This window comes from Diuraphis noxia, unplaced genomic scaffold (genome assembly GCF_037042655.1).
Source record: "Diuraphis noxia isolate RWA-SAM2 unplaced genomic scaffold, SU_Dnox_SAM2 contig0001, whole genome shotgun sequence".
NCBI lineage: Eukaryota > Metazoa > Arthropoda > Insecta > Hemiptera > Aphididae > Diuraphis > Diuraphis noxia.
The window spans coordinates 26,047,688-26,058,741 of NW_028301711.1; the positions used below are offsets into that span (position 1 = coordinate 26,047,688).

Below are 11,054 nucleotides of genomic sequence, written 5' to 3' on the forward strand. Positions count from 1 at the left end.
ATGCTTCGAGTTTTCTCTATAGCTACTTGAAGGAAAACTTATGCAAAACATAGTGTTGCATTTTTAATCCTTAGTTATAAACGCAAAAAATTTTATGATTTTTCAACTTCAAAATTACTTTCAAATTTTCGCGTTTTCGACAGATTTCGTAAAATTTTGAAATATAAACGCTTATTAAAAAAAATTGTGAATTACGATTTTTAATTTTTTTTTTAGCTACAATAAGAACAACTCATAAGGAACCTTGTATTAAATTCTCAAATCTTAGAATTAAAAAGAAAAACTTTTATGAATTTTTATCTAACATAATTTGAACATTGCCGTAATTTTTATGTATTTGGTCAAAATTTGAACTGTAAAATCTTATAAAAAAAATTTGTGACAATATATATTTCTTTTATTTTTCAACTGCTATTGTAAAAATATGATAGGAGCTTTGTATTAAATTCACAAATCTTAGATTTAAAAAGAAAAACTTTTATGAATTTCTATCTAAGATAATTTGAACATTGCCGTAATTTTTACGTATTTAGTCAAAATTTGAATTTTAAATGCTTATAAAAAAAATTTGTGACTACGCATTTCTTTTATTATTCAACTGCTATTGTAAAAATATGATAGGAGCCTTGTATTAAATTTTCAAATCTTAGATCAAAAAAGAAAAATTTTTATGAATTTCTATCTAAGATAATTTGAACATTGCCGTAATTTTTACGTATTAAGTCAATATTTGAACTTCAAATGCTAATAAAAAAAATTGTGCCTATGTATTTTTATAATTTTTTGATTACTATAAGAATAACTTATGAGGAACTTTGTATTCAATTTTCAAGTATTTTGATAGGGCCAAAAAAATTTTATCGACCCTTCCAAAAAAATTTTCAGAAATATTGAAAATTTCAGTTGTCTATAAATATCTCAAAAAAAGTCAAAATATTTTGAAAATTAAATCATGTAAAGAAAATGCCAATCTTAATAACTGGTAAAAGTTTCAAGTATCTAGGACTCATACTTTTTGAATAATAACAAATATTTAAAATCGTTTCAGGATAAATCGTTATCGTTACGCTATTTCGTAAAAATTTAAAATTCAAACGCAATTAAAATTTTTCCTATAATGACGCTTCGAGTTTTCTCTATAGCTACTTGAAGTAAAACTTATGGAGAACTTAGTGTTGTATTCTTAATCTTTAGTTATAAACACAAAAAATTTTATGATTTTTCAGCTTCAAAATTACTTGCAAATTTTCGCGTTTTCGACAGATTTCGTAAAATTTTGAACTATAAAAGCTTATTAAAAAAAATTGTGACTTACGATTTTTAATTTTTTTTAGCTACAATAAGAAAAACTCATAAGGAACCTTGTATTAAATTTTCAAGTTTTTTTGGTCGTCCAACATTTTTTTACCGACACTTCAAAAAAAAATTCTCAAAAAATGTGTAAATTTCAGTGGTCTATAAATAACTCAAAAAAAGTCAAAAAATTTTGAAAATTAAACTGTATATAGAGAACACTAACATAAACATTTGGTGAAAATTTCAAGTATTTAAAGTGATTATTTTTTGAATTACAACCATATAAAAAAATCGATTTGGTCGAAAACTGATTTTGCGTAAAAATTCCCGTTTTTCTGTCATTTTTTTTTTGTTTTTCTCGATTTTTTTGAAAACTGTTGGAAAATGTTTACTTTTGACCTCTATAATTCACCAAGGATCTTCAATTTTACATCGGAAACCACCCCCAAAGTTTGAAATCGAAGCATTATTTCGACTAGTTATGCTGTACACAGACACAAAAAAAAAAAAAAAAAAACACACATCATTGTAAAATCAATACATTCATCACTTCGTTCAGAATCTAAAAATGTTTTTATAATTTTATAAGCATAATGATATGTAGGTATAGTCGTAGACACAAATATAATAACTTAAGAGCTAATATAATATTTTACATTTTATAAAATACAGGCATAAATGTTTAAAATACCTTTACATTTAAATCTTGATAAAAAATTCTGTGGACAAATTAATAATAATAAAGATATTAATAATAACAATTAAGTATTAACAACATGGTACAGACCAAATATTATTTTTTTTCATAAAATAATTAAACCCTATACCTAGGAAGGTAAATATAATTTTTACAAAGTTAAATAAAGAAAAATAATACATCGTAAAACCATCAAATTTTAAAATTGAAAAATAAAATAAAACCTTACCGATCAAAACTAAAAAATAATACAATTAATATGCAAATAATATGTACCTACTAAGTATTACCACAGATTATAATATATTTACATGCCAACTATAGAATTAGTTAGGTACCTATATGGATGGCTATATGTTAAGTTTAAACATTTTTCAAAATTTTTAATTTATTTACTGTTTGTACACTAGAACGTCCTTTCAAATGTTTAGATGTCCAATTAAAATGCCTTAATAATTTACAAATTATTAATTTTTGGATTATAAAATCAATATGTTGATCACAGTTTGGATTAAAATTTAAATCAGAAATCAATTCATTTTTTATTTTTAGTTGTATGGTTGCACACAATTTTCTTTTATGAGGATTTAGTTCTACGAAATCTTTTAAATATTTTTGTGCTGTAGAAACAAAGTTTATAAATAAATCAGAAGGCTTTTTGAGACTACTTCTTTCAATATCGGCACTTTCAAATTGTTTAAAAAAAATTAAATATTCTTGATCATCGAACAAAAAATCGTCACTTTTTAAAATTATTAATTCGCATTTAGTGCATTTAAATTGATCTATTATACATTTTTTGGCCAAATATCCCGCAAAATATGTATTTGAACAGGTTTCTAATGTTATTTTTTCCTCTTTATTATTGAGGCGCGCAAAAGGATGTTGCCGCTCTGCTGTCAGATAAAAAATAGTAAAAATCCATAATCACAATTTTTTTTATAAGCATTTAAAATTAAAATATTGATATAATACGTAAAAATGACGAAAATTTGCAAATGATGTTGAGTTAGAAATTCATAAAAAAATCTGATTTTAAATCTAAGATTTGAAAATGTAATACAAGATTGTTCATAAATTTGTCTATTTTTAATAATCAAAAAATGTCTATTGGAAAGTCAAAATACATTTTATGATTATTTGAATTTAAAAATTGTACAACATTGGATATTCACTTGACTTCTATTGTACCGATATTCTTATTTTGTTTATAGTTTATAGTTATTATAGTTCAAAATTTTACGAAATCTGTCGAAAACGCGAAAATTTGCAAGTAATTTTGAAGTTGAAAAATCATAAAATTTTTTGCGTTTATAACTAAGGATTAAAAATACAACACTAAGTTCTCCATAAGTTTTCCTTCAAGTAGCTATAGAGAAAACTCGAAGCATCATTATAGGAAAAATTTTAAGTGCGTTTGAATTTTAAATTGTTACGAAATAGCGTAACGATAACGATTTATCCTGAAACGATTTTAAATATTTGTTATTATTCAAAAAGTATAAGTCGTAGATACGTGAAAATTGTATGTATAATTATATATGTATAATTGTATATACATATGCACAATTTTTTTTTATTAGCATTTGAAGTTCAAATATTGACTTAATACGTAAAAATTATGACAATGTTCAAATTATCTTAGATAGAAATTCATAAAAGTTTTTCTTTTTAATTCTAAGATTTGAGAATTTAATACAAGGCTCATAATATATTTTTACAATAGCTGTTGAAAAATAAAAGAAATGCATAGTCACATTTTTTTTTTACAAGCATTTAAATTTAAATTTTGACAACATACGTAAAAATCACGAAAATTCGCAAATTATTTTAAGCTAGAAATGCATACAAAATTTTCTTTTTAAATCAAAGATTTGAAAATTTTTAATAATCTATAATATATCCTAGACTGACAAATCATCTCCGTTCAGAATCGTTTTTCGTATACAATGATTATACCTATCATTGCATTCAAATCTAACCTACCCTAGTCAGAGGTCAGCCCTACCACCTAATGTACAGCAGAGCGACATCCACTTACCCGCTTTTTTTTAATATTAGATTTTAATACAACTAACCTGACTGTTTAACCCATTCTTTTGCCTGCTCTTGATTTTTGGGAAAACGGAATGACTTGGTATTTTTATCACTTCGTTTACTTTTGCCACAATTATAAAACTTACATTTATTGCCTTTCGTAGCCATGATGATAAATTAATAATATTAATATTGGTTAACTGACGAAAAGGATGAAAATTTGTCGTCGCAGCTCGCGCAGTTATAACTTGTGAACGTTTGAATATTATAACTTAATAAATAATAATGTCATATGATTTTCGTGGTTGTTTTGCATTTGTATTATTGATATTATGTACCTATTTCTGGAATAGGCATTAAAATAGATTTTTGTTTTCAGCCACTATGGAGCTGTTTGTGAGCGTTGACGATTATTCGTTTTTATATATGTATATTAATAACAGAATGATTTCATTACTCATATTTTATTCCGTATTGTATTGTAATTGTAATTTATTTTTAGTATAAACGGGCATAACGCATGATAACGCCGGCCGTGTCCCCCCGCACAGAACATCTTTCCCCGTCCATTTGATTTAATAGTACCTAATTTATTTTTCGATATTACAACTGAGTACGCTATCCATTGACGCTGTGCTATTAATTTAAGTGTTTCCATATCACATATACTCGTGGGCTATCTATAGTATATTTAATCTATGGTTGTACATACAAACTGGCAGGGCAAGGGCATGTCAGTGTAGACTTATAGTATAATAATTCATTCAATTATATTGAGCATATTACTGTAGACTGTAGAGCGCGGATTTGTGTGAATTTGTAATTTGTATGATTGTATATTTATTCTGGTTGATCGTATGATATGTTGTGGGCACAAAATTTGATTTATGATTTAACGATTTAAAAAATGAAACCTTTTTAGCGCATATCATTGCATATTTTGACATATATCTATTTTAAGGACTTATTTTACAATTTTAATTACATATTTCAATATTCTTTTTTTTAGACATTTAAAAATATATAGTATTATAATATAAGAAAAAAATGTTATATTTTTATAGTTTCCATTAATATCAAAATTTATTATAATTAATAGGTTATAGGTATACTTATAACTTTTACTTGTAGGAATAAACGGTTTTTCCAAATATGACTTTAGAATCTAGGACTTAGATCAATTACCAGGGAACTATAATACATATACCAAGATAAGCAAATATTTTAAAATATATTGTATTAATTAAATTTTTAAAAAATAATTTTTTTTGTACTAATTTTGTATGCATATTTGGTTGATTTTTAATGCATATAAATTAACACTCTACATATTAGCATATCATACATTTATATTGAGTATTGATTTTATGATAATACGTATAACGCATTTATTTAAAAAAAACTTTTTCAAGTGATAGAAAAAATAACTTTGATAGAAGATTTTTAAATTGGATTTAGTTAGTACATTTTGGTGGCCAAAATTAAATTATGAACATTGTTAAGATGTTAAGATTATTATAAAAATAAAAAGTTGTTTGGCAACCTTGCCACTCTTGTAATCAAAATGTTATAGAAGACAGTCTTCAAATAGGGTTTGAATATCCAACAAAAAAAAAAGGATATTACACGACTTGAGACTTGACTGCATCGTGACTTTAAAAAATGCGATGACGACTAACAAGTTAAGTCAAGTTTCTACTTTCTTGTATTATTGACTAATAATTCAAACACTAATACATGGATTTGTGTAACCTTGACGTCCTTAATCAAACGCCAGTTGTTTCCAAAACCATAAAATAATATCTACTTAAAACATTTGATTTTACTTATAGGTGAAAATTGTAAACCACTTCAATGAAAACAGAACAGCTAACGATTGATCATTAAAATATGTATAAGCTACAAATTATACAGCATGTTATATATTACATTATATTTTGAATTAATACTTAATGTATAAAATAAACAAATATTTTTCAATAACATATTTCTTTTTGATTCCACACAGCACAATGAAACCAATAGTTGAGTGTAGTATCATTATGACATATTAAACACACTATAGTACAATATTTTAATGTTATATAAAGTTTTATGATGCTATATAAGCTTTGGTGATCGTTTATAGGAAAATAATGGATATTTGTGTCGTTCGGCAGGGCATACTTTATTTGGTAGTTTTTCCTTACAACAATAACGGTTGATGCAAGAACAAATCGTTGCAGGTTTATCGTTTAGTGGTTGTAATTTTTTGTCTTCAGTTGTATCCTTGAAAATTCCTTTGTAAAGTAAAATCCAAAAAATAAACATAAATCCAAATGCAGTTACCATGCCTATTAGAAAAGCCCATATGGACGTCATCTTGAAATCATATAAATTTTGAAATGTCATAACTGGTTTATTCTGTAATATACATACCCATAGAGTTAGAAATAAAGTTTAAAATTTAAAATACAATCAACAAATGGATGAGACTCTTTTTGATCAAAATTGCACCTTTCTTTTTTCAGTCAAATCAAAAATTGTGTTTACCTACTTGTTTATATTTACTTTATGCAATGCATATAAATACGTTAGTTTCAAATCATTACTTTAAAATGTCAAATCTGTCGTGAATCAACGCTAACAAAAACCAGATAACTATACTGAATACCTATTCAATAAGTATTTACATTTTATCATATGCATATTTATTTTTTAATGATATAGTATTATAAATTTAAACTATCTATAATCGGTACCATCAACAACGATGCCAGACGTAACGACATATATTATGAAGTTTAACGACGTTAAGAAGACGCCACATCCCTCATAATGTTGTCTCAATTTAAGAGTAGGTATGTAACAGTGGTATTTGTTGTCTCCGTCTTACCAGTGCGTAATATAGCAAATTTACGCTCAGCAAAAACTTGTAGCTCCTTTAGTTTAAAAATTACAGTGAATCGACCTATTATAAAACTTGATGGTAAGAACATTATCTGTGTTTGTACGTTGGTTTTTTACGATAATTCAATTTTTAAGTGAGTTATGAGCATTTTTAATGTACTGTACATTTTACTCTCGGCAGTTTTCGTTTAGCTTTGTTAGTTTAAAATTTAGAATGAATTGACAAATTAAAAAAATTAAAGGTAACATTATTATCTAGGTTATCACATGGGCTCTCTATTTTATTTTTATTTTAAAGCAAGTTATGAGTATTTTAAGATAGGTATACAAACAATTAATAATTTTAAAAATACTCATAATTCACTTTAAAATTAAAATGTAATAAAAAGCACATGTGATAACCTACGATAATAACGTTACCTTTAATGTTTATAAGAGGTCAATTCACTCTAAATTTTAAACTAACAGAGCAAAACGGGAACAACCTCGGGAACAACTAAGCGTAAAATATGTGATCATACGCTCTTACGCACTTGTAAGCCGGAAACAACATACCTATTATACGAGTGTGGTGTCCTCTTAATTCCAAGGACCCGGAAAAATTCCGTTTATTTATACATACAAAATAAATGGTTATAACGACGATGGACGTAACAACAATATCGGCTAATATGACTTAAAAATCGGATGCAAGACATTTTAATCATATAAAACGAATGTACCTACCTATATTATTATTTTCACAAATGATCGTCTAATATTATTGCCTATTGGTGTGATTACTTACATGTTACATAGATAGGGTTCCTTCTCACAGTTAATATGTAAAATATATGAAGCTTTCATGCGTTTTAAAAATAGCATCTAAGGTATCAATGATATAAATATAATACAGTACTACATAGGCGGAAATGGAGGGGACTTGGGAGGGCTTAGCCTCCCCCCCAAATATTGTAATAGCTACCCCAAAAATTTGTCAGGTTTCATGTGAAATGTGATTTTATTTGAATATAGTTTTTTTTTTAGTTAATTTAGCCCTCCCAGAAATTTCTATGGATTTCCGCCTATGCATAGTACATATTATGAGATATTACCACTAATTTAAAAATATCGGATATGATATTTTAATTATGTTAGTGCCGTTAAACGTGTTTCATTAAAACGTTAAAATGAATATGCGAAAAAATTTTTCTGTTAAAGAAAAACGCATATGATTTTTCGTATGGAGAAAAATGAAAAAACAGTAATATTGCGACTGAATTTGATGTAAGTCATTCTAAAATATCAGAAATCTCTACCATATGGAAAATTTGAGATAAAATAGGTAAAACGAGAATTCTAGTACGAAAGGTATAAGTTTTTATTATAGCAGATAACTGTCCATTGCATACTAAGTTAAATGATTTGCATTGTATAAGCTGGTTTTTTATCTCCAAATTGCGCATCAGTATTACAACCAATGGGCCAAGGGATCATAAAACGTCTCTAAACTCAACGTCTTAAAACTTACATTACAAAATGTGCTTTTAAATAATAAATCAAAACAGCTAAAAATCACGAACTTCTTAAAATAATTTTGTAATTTTGTTAATGATTAGATTAATTGTGCTTTAAAAAGTTATTTATGTGATTATTATTTTGAATTCTAAGTCATAATAAATTGTATGCATATTGACTGCTATTAAATATGTGTGTATTATAAATGTATACACTATACATAATATATATATATTTGTATTTGTAAAATCAAATTAAAATGATAATAATATTATACTTGTGTGGTTTAAAAATGTACGAGTAGAATATGATGGTATAAATGTATTACCTACTAAAAAAAAAAAAATAAAATTTGATTATAACGATGTACCTATATTTTACGGTCCCTGCTTGGCAATCGTTATAGATGATACGGACTGTATAACCTCGCTAAGACGGACCATCGGTAAGAAGGATAAACTCTGATATTACGGAACATTTTTTGGTCCCGTTTCAAATTACATAAAATTTTATCCCGCTAAGACGGAAACCTCGCCAAGCCGGAAACGGACACATTTTTGTAAGGTAAGTTAATGAAAACACTCACTAAAGGTCCCCACACACTGCAGCGGTAGCGGTAAAATTCTTTTGTCTTGGCGGTGCCGCCACGCCGCGACATTTTGCCGTTACCGTGTCCAGGGTAATCGCCACCGCTGCAGTGTGTGGAGACCTCAAGACGGAAATATAACATGATTTTCGTGTAATAAATTTATTTTCGTATTGTCGATACCCATAGATAATCGATGACATTAAAAACAAATAAAATGTATATGTATATTGTATACACTATACAACATTATTATTTGAGTTCCTTGGTTCAGTATCAAATTATATAAATATCGTTACGTTCGTGTCGTTGCGTTTTCCATCTATCATTTAACATGACGAAATTTGTCGAATTAATGTAGACTGGCTAAAAATAAATATGTAATGAATAAGTATAAATTAAGTAAAAAATATAAATTGTATGTATTATGTATAAACGAGCTTAAAATAAATATGTAATCTACTAATCTTTAATTTAATTCAACTCGATTTTTATCAGAATCCTGTCAAGACGGAAACCCCGTTAACACGGAAAAATGTCTTAGTCCCATGCGATTCCGTCTTATCGAGGTTTTACTGTATTATATATTAACATACTCATAATGTTAATTTATATTTTATATTATAATATTAATTGTCTACATTATATTTAATAATAATTTACAAAAATAGTCTATTTGAGCCTGCGATAGAATGAAAATAGCGATTGCATGCAATAGTTAGTAGTTAGTAGTACCTAGTTAACATTATACTCCCTACATTTTCCTGAAATCTTCAAGAATGATTTGAAATTTTCACAAAATCTGTTAAATAGCTTTTGAGTACTTATTAAAACCAAAAACATATTCTAAACTCTCATATTTGTTTAGATACCTATATTATTTCTCTATTCCAAGGCGACAATTTAATATATGCTGCTTTTACCTCATCTTTCCGAGTAACCAATAGCAATACATACTAATTTATCCTATTACTATTATGAATCTGTAAGTTGTAACCAATGGCAACCATAATTAAACAAAATTTCCATCTTAATCTAAAACTCCTTTCTTAAATGTTCAATAAAAAAAATTGAGCGCCACTTATCGTTATCGAGTTAACAACTATTCTATCTTATGAGTTGTACCAAATCATACACATTGCCCTTAATTTTATAAAAATCAGTTGAGTATTTTCGAAGTGCATCTCGGACACACTCGTCGTACACGAAATGTTTACATACATTAATATTTTAAATTTAAACAACAAATGTAATATAGGTACATATAATATGTGAATCAAAGCAATAACTGTATAGGTTTATCATAACTGGTAGGGCGGTATGGCCTATTCCCACTAAAACTGCGGATATGAGTATATGACAAGGATATTTATCAAACATCATATCAACTCAAAACAAATAGCCAACACATTTTTAAGATTGTAAAATATTTTAAAATTGGTAAATATCTTTTTTATACATTCAAATTGTTATTACCCTCTATAATTTAAAATCATTTGAGTATTATTCTAGTAATAAATATTATTGTTATTATGATAACTTTAACCAACTACATTTCTTTGATGGTTAACTAAGTACTAAGTGACTTACTAGTTGATCATAGTCCCATGATATATTATATTCATGATTTGGATTATAATATTTATTTTCATTATTTGAACCCAATATTGGAGTTGCTAGTGCATTTGAGAAGTTTAATAACATTAAAAATATACCAAAGTACATGGTTTATTGTACGTTGTGTAATTTAATAATGAAAAAATATAAACGAATATCAAAAAAAAAAAAAAAAATACTCAACAGAAAACATTTTATTATAGTAGGTACTAGGATACCATTTTATAAAGATATACATACAATTCTCTATATATATGTATATGTATAATATTTTTATCAAAAACACTATACGAGTATAACCTCACAAATAATTATTTTATCACTAATAATTTCGAAAAGTTAACTTCTTTAAACCTTAAATAAATATACCCTATATTATTATTCTAAAATTATGTAACATTTAAATTTGTGTTATCCTTTCTATATTTATTGTAT

The 11,054-nt window shown here is 26.4% G+C and overlaps 1 protein-coding gene across 1 annotated transcript; it reads right to left on the reverse strand.

Annotated features, from left to right (window-relative positions):
• Positions 1 to 6,130: 6,130 nt before the first annotated feature.
• On the reverse strand, positions 6,131 to 10,727 carry LOC149060393 (uncharacterized). The gene is made up of 2 exons (XM_089228967.1): positions 10,593 to 10,727; positions 6,131 to 6,433 (listed from the first exon to the last, which is right to left on the reverse strand). Exons 1-2 carry the CDS (start codon positions 10,725 to 10,727, stop codon positions 6,131 to 6,133), a joined length of 438 nt encoding a protein of 145 aa, XP_089085093.1.
• Positions 10,728 to 11,054: the final 327 nt, after the last annotated feature.

Coding starts and splice junctions, on each gene's coding strand:
- LOC149060393 (XM_089228967.1), bottom strand. CDS start 10,727: ATGTACTTTGGTATATTTTTAATGTTATTAAACTTCTCAAATGCACTA. Junction 6,434..10,592: donor CATGGGACTATGATCAACTA/GTAAGTCACTTA, acceptor TGTATATTACAG/AATAAACCAGTTATGACATT.